This window comes from Siniperca chuatsi, linkage group LG9 (assembly GCF_020085105.1).
Source record: "Siniperca chuatsi isolate FFG_IHB_CAS linkage group LG9, ASM2008510v1, whole genome shotgun sequence".
Lineage (NCBI taxonomy): Eukaryota > Metazoa > Chordata > Actinopteri > Centrarchiformes > Sinipercidae > Siniperca > Siniperca chuatsi.
Genome location: NC_058050.1, coordinates 20,045,654 through 20,060,912, shown reverse-complemented (window position 1 = coordinate 20,060,912; position 15,259 = coordinate 20,045,654). Strand labels below are relative to the sequence as shown.

The window sequence follows — 15,259 nt, the reverse complement described above, 5'->3', positions numbered from 1 at the left end:
ACAAACTACCTACAGTACTTATAACATACAATGGTGTGAAAAAGTGTTCGCCCTCTTCCTGATGTCTTATTTTTTTGCATGTTGGCCGCACTTAAATGTTTCAGATCATCAAACTAATTTAAATATTAGTCAAAGATAACTCAAGTAAACACAAAATGCAGTTTTTAAATGAAGGTTGTTATTATTAAGGGAAAACAAAATCCAAACCTACATGGCCCTGTATGAAATAGTGATTGCCCCCTAAACCTAATAACTGGTTGGGCCACACTTAGCAGCAACAACTGCAATCAAGCGGTTGCGATAACTTGCAATGAGTCTTTTATAGGAATTTTGGCCCACTCATCTTTGCAGAACTGTTGTAATTCAGCCACATTGGAGGGTTTTCGAGCATGAACTGCCTTTTTAAGGTCATGCCACAGCATCTCAATAGGATTCTGTTCAGGACTTTGACTAGGCCACTCCAAAGTCTTCATTTTGTTCTTCTTTGACTAATATTTAAATTTGTTTGATGATTTGAAACATTTAAATGTGACAAACATGCAAAAAAAAAGAAATCAGGAAGGGGGAATACACTTTTTCACACCACTGTATCTGCAAAAAATGAGTGCACACTGACACTTGGTGGCAGTTGACTGGAATTAGAAATAGATTTCTGAAGGGTATAAACTATTTACATTGTTACCTTATTTAATTTAGTATAGTTGTCCAAGTACAAACACAGACAGACACAGACATGCACAAACGTCTGAGGGGATAAAGAGCAGTCTTACATCGAAACCTTGAAGGCGCCCAACATTCATCATGTCATTGCAGCGCTTGGGGACCACACACATCACCTCTACAGCTTTCTATATTAGAACAGGACAGTAAAACAAACTTTAAGAGACAAATTGCTTGTCATGAGAGTCAAGTAAAAAAGAACTGAGGATTGGAATGTGAGTCTTGTCACGTTTGGCTCAGTTAGTCGCATAGTAGCATACACAATGGATTATTGTACATCATCATTTTAAGAAAGTTGAAACCTGGGCATCACATTACCTCCAGCTCTGTCGTATCCACTCCAGCCTTCTTAGAAACTTTGAAAAGATCCTGTGTAAGAGTTAAGACGTATAGAAAAATGTTGATTGTGTTGATCAATACTGTATGTTCTATATGAAGAGTACTTTTTCCTTTCCCTGAATGCAGCCTGCAAAATAATGAACACCATGGTGTATTTACCTTCAGTAGTAACTGGTACTTCATTATACGCTGGATTGGTTTGATTAGCAGGTCAGTAATCTGCAATCTGTGGCCCAGTCGCTGCTTAAGGTCCTGATGAAAGACAAAAATATTATTATCGCTGAGAAATACTAATCACCTGAACAATACAACATGGAGAACATTCTGTAGGTTTGGGTAGGTGTAAAATGGCCAAACAATCTTACTTCAAAGTAAGTGTCAATGTATTCTGACACAATGTGCTCAGACTTAGGTTTGTTCTGGCAGTACACAATGTACATGTGTAGTCTCCGCTCCTGCAGTCGAAACAAAACCAGAAAACAAAGGCAGCTTTTAGAAGTCTTTTTAGAAATATTAATATAAATAAGTAAAGTAATATAAAATATTACATCCTTAGGCTCTCTTTTAAATTCAATGAAATCTACTTGATAATCCACCATTTAACAAAAAACGTAATGTAAAACAAATGTGAAGAGGTTTCTCACCTGTTTGACAAATAAAGGAGCCAGCCTGTCAGGATCCTCCAAACACTTCTCAAGCTCTCCCAGGAAAAAACTGTGGACCAATAAAGAGAGAGAACACATGATTTAATCTGCCAAGGAACATGGTACTATGGTGTTTTGTAATTATATGTTGTCTGTCTTTGCACTGGGGCAGATAATACAACTTTAAAAACATGTTATATTTGTAGTGGAATTTGTAGAATATATTATCTGAAGAAGACTGCCAGCATACTCTTTGTGCCAGTCATAGATCTGATGGATGTTTCCAAAGACGATCTTGTCTTTTCCTCTCATGTCATCTGGAACTCCTTCCTCTTTCATCCTGCTCATGTAGCCCTGAGGGGAGGAAAGTCAACTCATTTGTAAAGCATACAGCAAATGGTGACCAAAAAACAATCACTGAAAGCTTATGTTAAGATACTTTAATATATGTTTGTTTCTTTTTTTTTTTTTACCTCCACCACTGATCCCAGATCTCTGACATAGTCCCTCTCAGTCTCCACCAGCTCCAGAAGCACATAACTGAGAGACACAAAACAGAAATTGTCACCATGTAATACAAATGTAATGCACTTAGCTGTGGATGAACATCAGAAATGTTCCATATAAGCACACAAATGAAGACAAACGTGATTAACTTATTGAACTCAAGCAGCTTTTGTTTATCAAAACACTAACAAGACACAGGCTTATAACTCACTGTCTTCTCTTGAGGAAGCCAGACTTGCGCTCCTCCACCTCATCGATGGGTGAGGAGGAGGAGAGGAGGGAGTTGTCGGAGGGGTTGAAGGAGGGAGAGCTGCTGTCACCCTGCTCTACTGATAGAGAACTGGGACGATCCTCTAGTGACTGAGGAAAGAGGAGGACAGAGGCAAGGAGAGGAGGAAGGGAAGTGAGGGCAAAGGAAGGAAGAAAAACTGTCACAGAACTGTAAAAACACAGGCTGGGAGAGTATTTACAGTATGTGATCTTATCTTTTCGACAGCATGTTTCATTTATTTAACATGGATTAAAATAAAGCTGTATGACCCCAGAGGAAACTGTATTATCTTTGCCAGTGGGCATGTGTGCGTTGGGGATATTGGCCAGAGTGCAATGCCCATTTGTTGGACAGCTGGCATAGTGAGTCACAGTCCTGACAGATGACTAGTAGGCCATGATGCCATTCTCTGTCAACAACACCAGGGGGAAAAGTGTGTTTGTGCTTGTACATAAATCTATCAGAATTGTTCTGTGTAGAAATGTGCCACATTTGCGTGTACTTGTGAACTTTGATTGATATGATATATGATTTCTATCTCACCATCTTACTCTTCACCAGCTCTTCGATGGCACTGACCAGTTCAGCAGCACTGGGTGTCTCTGAACTGTTGGGACGAGCGGACAGACGAGATGCAGACTGAAAAAAAGAGAGATAATGGAAGAAAGAAAGAAAGTTAAGGTGTAAAACATGACAAATGTAAAACTTGGCAGTGCTGCATGCGTACAGGAGTCATACATTCTCAATGGCTACTACTGTGTATGTGATCAGGCTCACCATTGTTGAGTTTGGACCGCGATATTCCACATGTCCAAATATGGACTTGGTGGGTGTGATCTCCCTAATAAAAGGGTTAATTGGGGGCCAAGTTGGAGCCAATCACAGGCTGGTCTCGGGGAAACAGGGGTTATGAGGTGGGTTTAGGTCAAGGGCAAGCTCTGGGAGTGGACTGCTCTTCAAGGATGAGCACCATGATTGGTCAAACCACTTATATACAGCAAACAGTGTTGCTTAATACTCCATTGAAGAGAAAGTTTGCCTCTGCAACACAGCCAAGTCTGAGGCAAAGTGGCAGGCAAAGTTTTAAAAGGATCCCCTGTTCAAAACCAGACTTAATGGGAATTCACCATTTAGTCCCACAAACACCTCGCCACTGCAGCAACACGTGAATGGAGCATTCACTTCAGCAACAGTAGAACAATTACAATCCAAGGGAATGACATTTAGTTGGTGAAAGACAGAAAACAAAAAGGCAAAAAAAAGTTAATTAAAGAAGGATCCAAAGTGGAGATGATGAAGTGGTTTTACATGGAGAGATAGGGAAACTGGGAAAGAAGAGAAGCAGAACAGAAATCAACGTAATGCTGAAGGAAGGAACATGCAACCATCAAGAAAATAAGAGAGAAAAAAAGAAAAGTTATTAGTGCCAAAGTAAAAGTTTTGTTTAGTTGTGTTGTGGTAAGCTCTGTGTGGATGTAAAGTGATAACTATACACCTCTATATGGAACCAAACACAACAATCTGGCTGCTTAAAATTAAGATTAATGCGGATAAAATATTGAAGAAATTAGCAAATTTGAAAAAAACTAAATAAATTGTTTAGATTTACAAATCTATCTTTTTGTGTGGCAACATATTTCTGATGAAGCAAAAGCATGTTTGGCCCATTTAAAATACACAGTACACAAACACATAAATCTTATTTACCCTTATTTGTCTTGGGTGGTATTGTGCATTGTGTTTTTTGCAAACCATTGTCCATGACCATGTATAGTTATGTATGCGTATACATGTATTTAGATTGCCCTTGTGACCCACCTTGTCGTCTTGGGAGTCAGGCTGCAGCAGGCTGTGTTGCTGGATGGCCATAGGGGGAGGCAGAGGGACAGCGTCGGCCCCCTCCTCTCCTTCCTCCTCGCCGCAGCTCTGCATGCCTGATGAGGAAGACTTGGACAGGGTACCACTGCTCAGCCCCTCATTACGCATACGCTGGAGAGAGAGAGAGAGAGAGAGAGAGAGAGAGAGAGAGAGAGAGAGAGAGAGAGAGAGAGAGAAGGAGAACAATGATTGTCAGCTGGTGGGTCAGTACCAAAACTGTGTCTTTGAGTGTTCTGACATGGTCTGTCATCCACTGCTTTATCTGTTCTTACTTCCTCCAGTGTCTCGTCCTGTGGCGTGGCGGCGCTGTCGTCAGAGTCCTTCTGCGAGCCGGCCATTGTCTCCATGTTCTTCCTTGTGGCGTCTCGGTTCTTCTTGTGCTTGTGGGCGAGCTTCTTGACGTGGCCATCAGCTTTGCCGGAGCTGAGCCGCCGTACGGGGCTGGTCAGCCACTTCCTTAAGGTGTTCCCAGGACGTTTGGGGCCTGGTGAGCTGTGAGGACCCAGGGTTTGGCTGGAGCCTGGTTGTAGGGCGTCATTACTGGATACAGACAAGGTGTCTAAGGGTGAAGGGGAGAAAAGAAATGGGAGGTTTATAATGATATTAACACAAGTACAATGGCATAATCCATGATCCAAATGTAGACAAAAGGGTTTTCTCAGTAAAAATCTAAATACAAGATTGGAACTTGCTATTAGTCTTACATTGATTGACAGGTCTTTTAATTCAGGGACTAACACTAGACAACAACTAACCCATGTGATTTGGACTCATTTAGCTGTCAGCAATTGTCAGATTCCCATTGTCTTTTTCCTGCATTGAAGCTCTATTTATATATTAAACTAGATACTCAATCAGCAGTTACTATATGCTTTTTTTAAAGTGCAACAAAGCATAAACAACATTATAGCCACCATGTGTGCATATGTGAGTTTGCAGAAGTGAGAGAACATAGAGGAAAGATGTGGTATATGATAAAGATGTGTGTGCATTTGTTTGTTTGTACAGGATTTGTATGTGCTATGTGCAGTAGGCAGGTTGGCCTCCTCCTCACAGTGATGGCAGCTCCTTGGGGAATCTGTAGGAGGAAAGCTCTTCTTTGACTAGTAATGGAGTGATGAGAAAATAACACAGAATAAAGAGATGCTTGAGGCTTTGTCTGAATACTTCAAAGATATATCCACCTGTCTGTCTCACCTGTCTGCTCATTCACTCCTGTTCTCCTATTCATCTTTAGCCTTTAACCCCTTTTCTCCTCCATTGCCCTGACATTAGTTTTCTTTAACATCATCAAAAATGCTGCTGAATACTCAACAAGCAATCTGATCAAGGACTCTTGGGATGATAATGTTTAAGTTGGATTTCTTTGTGTGCTGTCACACTGTGCAACATAACCCCAACTGTGACACCACAGAATATTCCCTGGACAAGACTTTTCACCTCCTGTAAGACTTCACAGTTAAACAAAAGGTAACAGCATGATTTAAGAGTATCCCTTACTCTGCGGACAATACAAGAGAGCAAGGGGGAAAATAACTCCCTAGATATGACAAAGAACTTCGGCAATCACCCAAGGATGAGAAGAGTACCTCTTACAATCTACCAAAATACCCTAATGGGACACATTCCAGGGATACAGAGTTCTCCTCAAAGCCTCTGAATATACTCTTAAACTGATGTTTTATATCACTTTAAATGCAAAGCTGATAAGAGCTGTAGCTAAACTAAATCAGAAAATTATTTCTTGGTGCAGGGAGATTTCAGGAGATATTGTTCTCATTGTGCAGATTAACACATGACTTCCAGAGAGGGCCTGACTGCATAAACAAGTGCATCTCTATGAGGGCTGAAGCTGACGGACAATACTCTCCTCCTATCGCATCACATCTTGAGCTGTTGAGCTTCAAAACTAAATTTATAAAAGAAAAAAATTAGAATGTTTAATGTTTTTTGAGAAATCTATTAATTTAAGTCTGAATACAAGACTAAATGATCTACATTTTAGGATATTGTGCAGCAGCTTGACTGAAGAGCAAAAGGTTTGAGAGATTCAGGCTTCAGCCTCTCCATCATTTAGCTATTCAAATGGTTAAAATGCAGCTGCTAAAGATTAAACCATGTGACCAAGCTGAATGGCTCTTATGAATGGCAGGTGTGGAAATTCTGCCTTCCCTCATTGGCCACTTTCACACAGCCTGAAAATGAACGTGCGTGTCAGTCATTCAGCCTCTGGGAGACTCATTTTTACTGCGCTCTGCTGATACAAAGCATGTGTTCTCACATTGCATGCAAGGGAATAAAGAAAGCACAGTTCACCCACATCAGGCACCTTTAAGACTCTAAAGCCATCTTATCTGAGACTCCCCTCACCTTCTCACTCTGACAAAGCCCAGATCATTTGGAGATATCTTTAGCATAACCTGAGCGATAATAGGCACGATCTCTCACCGATTCTGCAATACTTAAGCTGCCTCGTGCAAGATTTTCTTAGCAATGAGTCAGGCGACTAATAACGTGAATGTGCCAAGGCAGAGCAGGCAAGAACACATCCTTTTATCCTGTTTTCATCTTGCAATTTATTTTTTACCCGACAGAAAGTCAGACGGATACTATTCCATCTCTCAGGGAAGGGGAATTTTGAACTGCTCTGGAGATCTATAAATTCCACCCAAAGGGCATATATAAAGAGGATAGGAGGTGTAGAGGGGTTGTCTGTCTTGCTTGAGGGCAATTTAGTGTAAGATAATCACTTTTGTTGGCACAAATATTTACATGCAACTGCACTGTTTAGTATAGATTTTAGGGAACCACCATTTCCCCTACAGTACCAAATGAAAACCAGAGTCACAACAGTTCGTTACGTTACTGCCGTGGAATGTTTTAGTCATGGGTACAATCATGGAGCCTATTTAAGGCTGCAATAAAGATGACACAGGATACCTTAACATTTACTATTGTTGGTTTCCAAGGTCTATTAAAACCTTCCTTTATGAGTTCTGTATATTGTTACTTTAGTAGATCACACCAGTACATTTTATCCATTATTGATACTAAAAGCAAAAAGTGCTGGCTAGAGCTTTGAATTATTAGGGTTTTAAAAGTCCTGAATACTTTGGGTATATAAGTGTAAGTACATGTAACCATGCTGCAGGGAAAGTTAAGCAGATACATATTTTACACTGTCAATTCACACCAATTGGGTGTCTGATGAGAAACAATTACTTTTATTACTTTGAATGTCATTCAAATACTCACAAATGCGTGTCAGTTGTAAGGGAATATTGCCACAATAAGTTGCCAATATAAAAATTAGAATTCTATAAAATTAAATATTATATATTAGCAGAGGATAAGCTTTACAAGTGGCAGTACAATCTATTAATTTGGATATGAGAATGAATGGCCTTAAATATAAAATATAGCTTCAGTAATAATTGGATATAAACCTTGGATAATGTGGTGCTTTTGGCTTAAAACCATAAAAAAGCATAGAAATCTACCTCCTGTCCTTTATGTGTCATGACTAAAATGTTCACACTTTGACAGTTAGATAAGCATCTGGTGCTATCCACATGCTCTGATTAGACTGAAGAGGTCGTGCTAACAGGAGTGTGAATGGGTGAAACATGGGGTCAGCAGCCTTGACACATTCCTCCTCAGTAGAAAATAACCCTAGAGACACACATACACACAGAGAGGGCATGACCTTGCCCTTCGCCCTGCAGGGTGTCTTTCATTGTGCAGACACCTCAGGAACAGCTGCTCAGGCTCTTACTCATGAGAAACAAAAATTGGAGACAGTGATATTCGCAGGGATGACTCTAGCTAAGAGTCCTCACATAATCATCGTTTTTATATTGAGAATTACATTTGAGTTACAGAAATAAGCCATACTTTTTGAAGATTAAACTGAAGTAAAACTACATTTATTAAGATACGATTCTTAAAGTGTCTTCAGTCCCTCCGCTAAAGTACATCAAGACAAAATGAATAATCCACTGGACTAACATAGTACACTTGAAGATGTTTCACTACTCATCTAAGAGGCTTCTTCAGTTCATAAGTGAATTATTCAGTTTGTCTTGATGTTGTACTGCCTATATATACACAAACTACTGTATATCCTACAGTTTACAGTCATAGAATTTTGAGCTATTTCACAAGTAGCATATTCATTCCTGGGCCCAAAACAAAGATGGCAAGTGGAAAAGACATCTCGTCCCATCACTCCCATCTGGTAAGCTTGTAATTACAAATGCAAAATTCCCAAATGTAAAAACAAATACATTAGGGCCATTTATTGGCGCTAGGCTGACATTACATACAAAACATTTAAATAGCCATTTCGCCGAAGCTGCAAGAAACTAAACTTAATGTAGCAAAACCCTATTAGAATAATTTAATTCAGTATCTTAGCAGCTATAACTGCTATAACGTCTCATCTTTATCACAGTCAGCATAATTTCTCAAATTCTTTTGAGAATTCAGACAAGAGTCTCCAGTTTTCCCACGACAGGTTTAAAATGTGTAGCAATGTTTGTTAATCTTTGCTAAAATCTGACTCAATTACTAAACTGCCGCAATTTTGGACTAAAGGCATCTCATTCACTTCCTGGTTAATTCATCAGTAGACTCATTAGAGCATCATACTGCTGAGACGACTGTGATGATCATTGGAGTCAAACACTTGTATATCTTCATGTAGCATTAGTGTTTGGCACAGGGTACACAAACTGCATGTGTGTGCATATAGTAAATGCACATGCATACATGCAACATATACTGTAAATGCATGTGCAGATGTTCAAACTTCAAAATATCTAGTACCTGCCATCTGGTTAAACATACAAAAGTCAGCATTAATACTGAACATGCAAAGGCAAATTTAGATTTGTATTCAATCTCCAAATAATACCATCCTCTCAGTTTAACTCTGTGGGTTGATATTCCTGAGAAGAGACCCACCAAGAGTCCACCAGATGCTCTCCACTGCATCTTCAGATGTTTGCTAATTTATCTGCAAGCTACTGACACGCTATTATAATTCAGTCACTGTTCATTCCCGTTACAGCAAAGAACATGCTAGATTTACAACTTTGTGTGTGTGCCTGTGTCTCAGAATAGGAGGGAGGGGAGGGGCTGAGTGATCCCGAAAGTCTGCACAGCATAGAAGCATGCCTGGGATTCCAGAGGTGTCACCAGGGGAGCATCTTTTGTGTGGTCTTATCTTCCTCGGGAAAAGTGATACAAACACACAGACACACACACAAACATCAGTCGGTGTGGTTGGAGAAAAGCTTTTAGGGGCGGAGGTGCAGCGTGTGGGAAAGCTCCAGGGGGTTTGGCTAGCTGATCTGTAAAAATGTGGACAATGCTGGAAAGGGCTTGCCACTAACAGCCATAGTTAGGGAGGGCGTGGAGTTAGGATGGGAGATATGGGAGAATTTAGAGACCACCCGCTGCACATTCTGGCAAAACTAGTCTGATATCTTGGTGTTTTTTAAGGCTTTATTTGACTATATACAGCTGACAACTATGAAAACATTAAACAGGACAAAGATTGGGAATGTGAGAAGCTCCCGATTTTCCTCTTTTATTCTATTCTATATGACCTCATTGTTTTTGTCTTCTCTCCCTGGGGTCTACAGCCTCTGCCCATCTGTGCAGCACCCGCCTGACTTGGCATACAGATAGGCACAAAGATGTAATCTTGTCAATGTCACTTCAGTAGATTTAATATCTCATCACATAACAGTGCATTCACCAAATTACTTTCACTGCCATAATGCCACGACATAATCCACACTTGATTAGTGAATGCCTCCGCATTTTGTAGACACGTTACAATCTCCATATCAAACTCTGGTGGAGAATCCAAAAACAGAACAAGTGCTTTATGAAGCAAAACCTACTCTGACAAAGAAATATTGTATGTTTACATAAGCAGAAGAGCAACACTCATGTGTTACACATGATTGAGGCACCTACCAAGGTCCAGCAGCCAGAACTTGCAGTTGTCAGAGTGTCCTCTCTGTGCTGAATCCATGGAACAAAATGGGTTTAGAGACACTAAGGATTCGATTCCACGGGCCATATCAGTCAAATATCAAGCCTTTGGAATTCTGAATTGAAATATTCCTTCACAGCATCTCAGACAGGTACAAAAACTGACTTTAGATTCCTATGCAAAACCTAACATTGTTTTTGAAATGAAAAGTCAAAGTAATTCTGCAGTAACTACGTCGCTGAAATTCCAGGGGGAGAAAGTGTGAAGTCCAGTGTGAGGAAAAAGAAAAAGTCAAATGCAGCATTAGAGAGTAGGATGTTTTCTCTCTTTCTCATTGTATCTCCTTCCCTCCCTCCCTCTCTCATGAGTGGGCTGCTGTGAGGGCAAGCCTCCACTGTGCCTCTCCTATTCCAAGGGGATGTCTGTAAACATGCAGCACATCTACCGTATTACCCTTTATAGAAGCTCCCACTCAGTCTGTGTGGGTGGGTGCATATTTTACAGGCATTAGGATGCATACAAGTTGTGCAGTATGCTTGGAACAAATATAGACTTGGTTATGAAATCCAAGAGAAGTGAACTGCAAAATGCTCAGTGAAAAAAATCTGTGTCATATTCAGTGGTTGGTTTTAAATTTTAGATTGTTTTTCTAGAATTCAGAATCTCCATTGGGGGTTTTCAAGGGTCCGAGTTTTGTAACTACTGCTATATATATATTCAACACTTAACTCTGCTTTCCTACATCTTCACTTCATCAGACAAACCGTGCAGTCTAGAGTAGCTATGCAGGCTAGATGCACAAAGATCCCCCTGTTTAACTGTGAGTGTGTGTTTGTGTGTGTGTGTTCCTGGGCTCTAAACACACTCTTTCCTGTAAGAACACGCACACACTTGTACATACACTGCCTGCACATACTCACTGATCCTTACAGAATCCTTTTATCAATAACACTGTCATTAAGTATTTACCTTTGTATTTATTTCATTCTGAGAGGCACTGAGAGTCAACCTGCATGTTTTGGTAAAAGGGGTAATTCCAGTAATCAAATTGAAAATGTGATGAAAGTGCTCTAAACCCGATTTAATAGGAATGTGTAGCTTTGCAGAAGTTTCAGCAGCTTGTTGAACAACACAGGACTTGATTAAACATTTATATAACACACACACACACACACACATTGAACACATACTATAGATGTGAACTAATGTTATTTCACACTAAAACATCCTATAGTCAGAGCAGACAACCAGCTGCCAGTTATACACTTTGCAGGCTAATCCTGTTGTATGTGAACCATTCGATTCTATTCTATTCTGTTATTCCAGACACACACATTGGCCGCCAACAGTCAATTATTCCTGGTTGTGAGACACAGCAGGAAAAGGGGCGATTTCCCGGAGAACACTAATCCCCTAAACCGTCACCCTTCCATAATTTTGGACAAAGTGGCCTACATGGTTGGTCAATAAACACAAAAGGCTGACAAAGTAGCAAAGACGTTTTTGTCATCTTTGTCTTCCTCCTGCTCAGCAACAGCCTTTTTTGACCACAGCAACCCCTGCAGTGAGAAGCTCATTTTCATCACTCCCTCTGGCCACACAAACAAACACACATACAGTGAGGGCTGGTTAGGCGCAAACCAAGGGGCCAAGGAAAGCCAGATAAAAACAAGAGCCTCTGTAAGCAAAGATGAGATGAGAAACAGTGAAGCTGCGGTTAAATGCATAAAATCAGCAGCTGGGTAATTCTACTCTTCTTCCTGTGCTCTACTAGTAAATCATTCAGCTAATTCCAAAGTTGTAAATTCCTGTGTACAGTCCAAGCATCCTATAAGGAACCAGTCACCATCACAGTAGCAGATGAAACAACAGTTCACAAGAATATGGAGCTGGATAGCACTACACCTACTGGATAAAGAAACCATGACCACTACAAGAATACCTAGTGGCCACCTGAGCCAGCTACTAGGGCTTTGTCAGATACCTTGAACCAAATCCATGCTAATGGAGTTTACAGTAATATTTGATTTTAGTCCCAGGTTGACTTTTAAGGATGGGAGTATAAAAGGATGGGATGGAGTTACCAAGAAACAGCCAGCATACACTGCAAAGCATTACTGATATCAAGAACAATATTGTATATTGGATACTAAGAACTAGCAGGCTATAACCCTTTATCAATATTCAAAATTGGGGGAAATTGTAAAATTAATCTTACATGTTGTCATGAATCAACATATGCATGTTATGAAATGTATTTTTGTTTCAACAGGGTGGCCACATTTGTGCTCCAAGATGTAGCTTATTCTCTTATCTCCAAATCCAAATATATATATCTGACAAATCTGAATGTATAATGTGTGTGTCTATGTATGCAGAAAAAAAAATCCCACATTTCTAATAATAATCTGTTGTGTTGGTAATTATGATGAAGTACATTTTCTGGCAGGACATGACTCAACAATATGTCTGTTACTTTAACCAGAGCTGGTGTGATGTTTACACACACAGACTGTGGAAAAAACCTTGGGAACCACATTATTGACTCACCTTAATAAGACCCTTTGGGCACAACAACAGATGCATATTCTGACATCACATCTTCCAGGGCTGAACCCTCACAAGGTCGTTTAATATTTTATATTTTTAACAATGGTGGGGCATGCTGCTGCGTGTTTAAGACAAATAAGGGTTTCTGACAGTAATAAGATCTGTGGATGTTATGAGTACTGGGAATTCAAAGGTTGAAATTATTTTAAGATAATTAAAAGAAAGCTGTGCTTCAAGTGGGCTTTCCACAGTTGCATAGCAACACCTAGAAATACATGTACAAGCTTCCCCAGAAGCTGTTTGGTGAGAAGTGAAGGTTCTGCAGGTTACCAATGTAATATTTGCAAACAAGAAATACATCCTATTAGCTTTCCCTACTGTTTCAAGTGTCATATGTGTTGGATGTGACTAGTTAGGTGAGATAAGAAGATTCTGCAATCCACCTTTGCGGTTTCCAAACATGAAAGACATCCAAAAGTGTCTAGATGTGCCTCAATATAAGAAAATAACTTCCAGGTCAGTGTGGGTATGAAAATCCAAGGAAACATCCTCCTACCTTTGTGGTTGAAGAGCCCCTCCATCTCCATGGAAGACCTGGAGTGAGCAATACAGAGCATGGAGCAGGGTACGATGCCCTCCTGGGCTGGAGAGCGGTCTGTGGTCCGCACCAGGCACCAGTCCGGCTTGTCGTGGAGTCGCTCCAGAACCTCCACAGTCTGGCCTCGGCGCACCGTCAGCTCCCCACTGTTGCTACCATTACTGGCCACAAAGTCATGGATCACCACTGTCAACTCACAGCCACCGGACAGCTGAAATGGAAAGAGGACAGAAGTGAAGTCTGTGAAAACCTATTGATGTTTATCTGTAAACAAATGTTGATATTTGTTCATTTTATTTCTACTGTTCACGTGTTTGCACAAAGCATGAATTCAGTCTCCACAGGACACAGGAAAATTATGTCCAACAAGTCATACAACTAACTAATGTGAAACTAAATACAGTATGCAAGTGTGCAGTGAGAAACTGCAATTAGATTATTGCTAAATTGACTAAGGAGGAATCCTCTTGGAAACATTGATTTGATAGCCTGCTGCCATTAGTATATGTGGTGCCAGTTTGCAGTCATATTTAGGACTGAAACACTAAATAAAAGAGTGTCTTATAATAGCTACTGTTCAAAGGTATCTCATCCAGTCAGTACTGAATACCAGCACACAGGACAATCTAGTGTTGTGTCTCCCTGAACTCCACTATAGACTGTAAATTTGAAAGACAGACATAGAATTGCTTATTATTTCTCCTGCATTTTAATAATCTTGCCACATATATTTAAAAATGTCAAGATACTATTGTAGAAGTACCTGGTACTATACGCTGATGCCAAAAAGCATGATCATTCAGTGAAATTACTTCTGACATCACTAAATGGAATTAATGGGCTCTCAGAACAAAAGGCAAATATTCCCACTCAACATCCTTTGCTAACAGCACAGGTACTCGAGCAGCTCTGTAAAGTAAAAGTGTACATGTACTGATGATTGGTGACTCATTTTAGCACAAGTGAACAAAACGTCACTCTGATTATCTGAATCTGATTCAGATTCTGAGTGTCTATGAAAAGAAAAGCAATATTAGATAGAGGTGGAACAAGGTGGAATTAGTCATTTTGCTCACTGGTTATTGTCAAAGGTATCTCCATTCAACACGTGACTGAAAATGCAGCTGCTTGTCGCTTTAATGCTTGCTAATGTGTGTTCAGTGTTCGCAGGTGAAAGATATACAGTAACCGTAGACCAGAGGGTTCACAGATTCTGTTATTGTACAAATATGAAATACAAAAGCATTCAGTTTCTGATTGGCTGGGACATAGTTAACATTAATTGGCTTTATTGAATGCAAATAAATACCACAAATGTCCAATAATGTGTAGCTTATCCTACTTCAATTTTCATGTTTTGAAGTTCTGAATTCTTCCATAATCAGCAGTTTGCAACTTGAAAGCTTGTGTTTTTATTATAAGAAAGCATTTTCAGCTAATGTTCTCCATGTTTATATTAAATAATTCTGAGCCATAAAACCTTAAATATTTTCAGTCATCTTGTGAGCTTTTTTTATTAAATATAACTTGATGGCAGATGAACAATGTCTTATACACAAGTTATACTATTAGTCATACAGTTAATAATACTGTTAATAATACATTCCCATAAGACTAAAATCATTCACACAGCTCATGCTTTCAAAAGTTTACTGCTGCTCAAACTGGACATGTGCTTATTCATAATGTTGAAATGTACATACAATGTTGCATGTTCCTTGTGTCCTTTAAAACTGAAATAGATT

The 15,259-nt window shown here is 39.8% G+C and overlaps 1 protein-coding gene across 7 annotated transcripts in view; it reads right to left on the bottom strand.

The window, feature by feature from the left end:
* triob (trio Rho guanine nucleotide exchange factor b) overlaps positions 1-15,259 on the bottom strand; it is a 109,897-nt gene that overhangs the window by 9,077 nt on the left and 85,561 nt on the right. For 6 of the 7 annotated variants that reach the window (XM_044207835.1, XM_044207829.1, XM_044207831.1 and 3 more), the window contains 12 exons: positions 13,473-13,725; positions 4,632-4,918; positions 4,300-4,470; positions 3,025-3,120; positions 2,422-2,570; positions 2,177-2,243; positions 1,954-2,057; positions 1,704-1,773; positions 1,425-1,514; positions 1,219-1,311; positions 1,039-1,089; positions 771-848 (listed from right to left, as the gene is read on the bottom strand). In XM_044207835.1, coding sequence (XP_044063770.1) covers positions 771-848; positions 1,039-1,089; positions 1,219-1,311; positions 1,425-1,514; positions 1,704-1,773; positions 1,954-2,057; positions 2,177-2,243; positions 2,422-2,570; positions 3,025-3,120; positions 4,300-4,470; positions 4,632-4,918; positions 13,473-13,725 — 1,509 coding nt within the window. Of the gene's footprint in view, positions 1-770; positions 849-1,038; positions 1,090-1,218; positions 1,312-1,424; positions 1,515-1,703; positions 1,774-1,953; positions 2,058-2,176; positions 2,244-2,421; positions 2,571-3,024; positions 3,121-3,264; positions 3,807-4,299; positions 4,471-4,631; positions 4,919-13,472; positions 13,726-15,259 lie in introns of those variants that run through there. The other variant, XM_044207836.1, reaches the window with a different exon arrangement.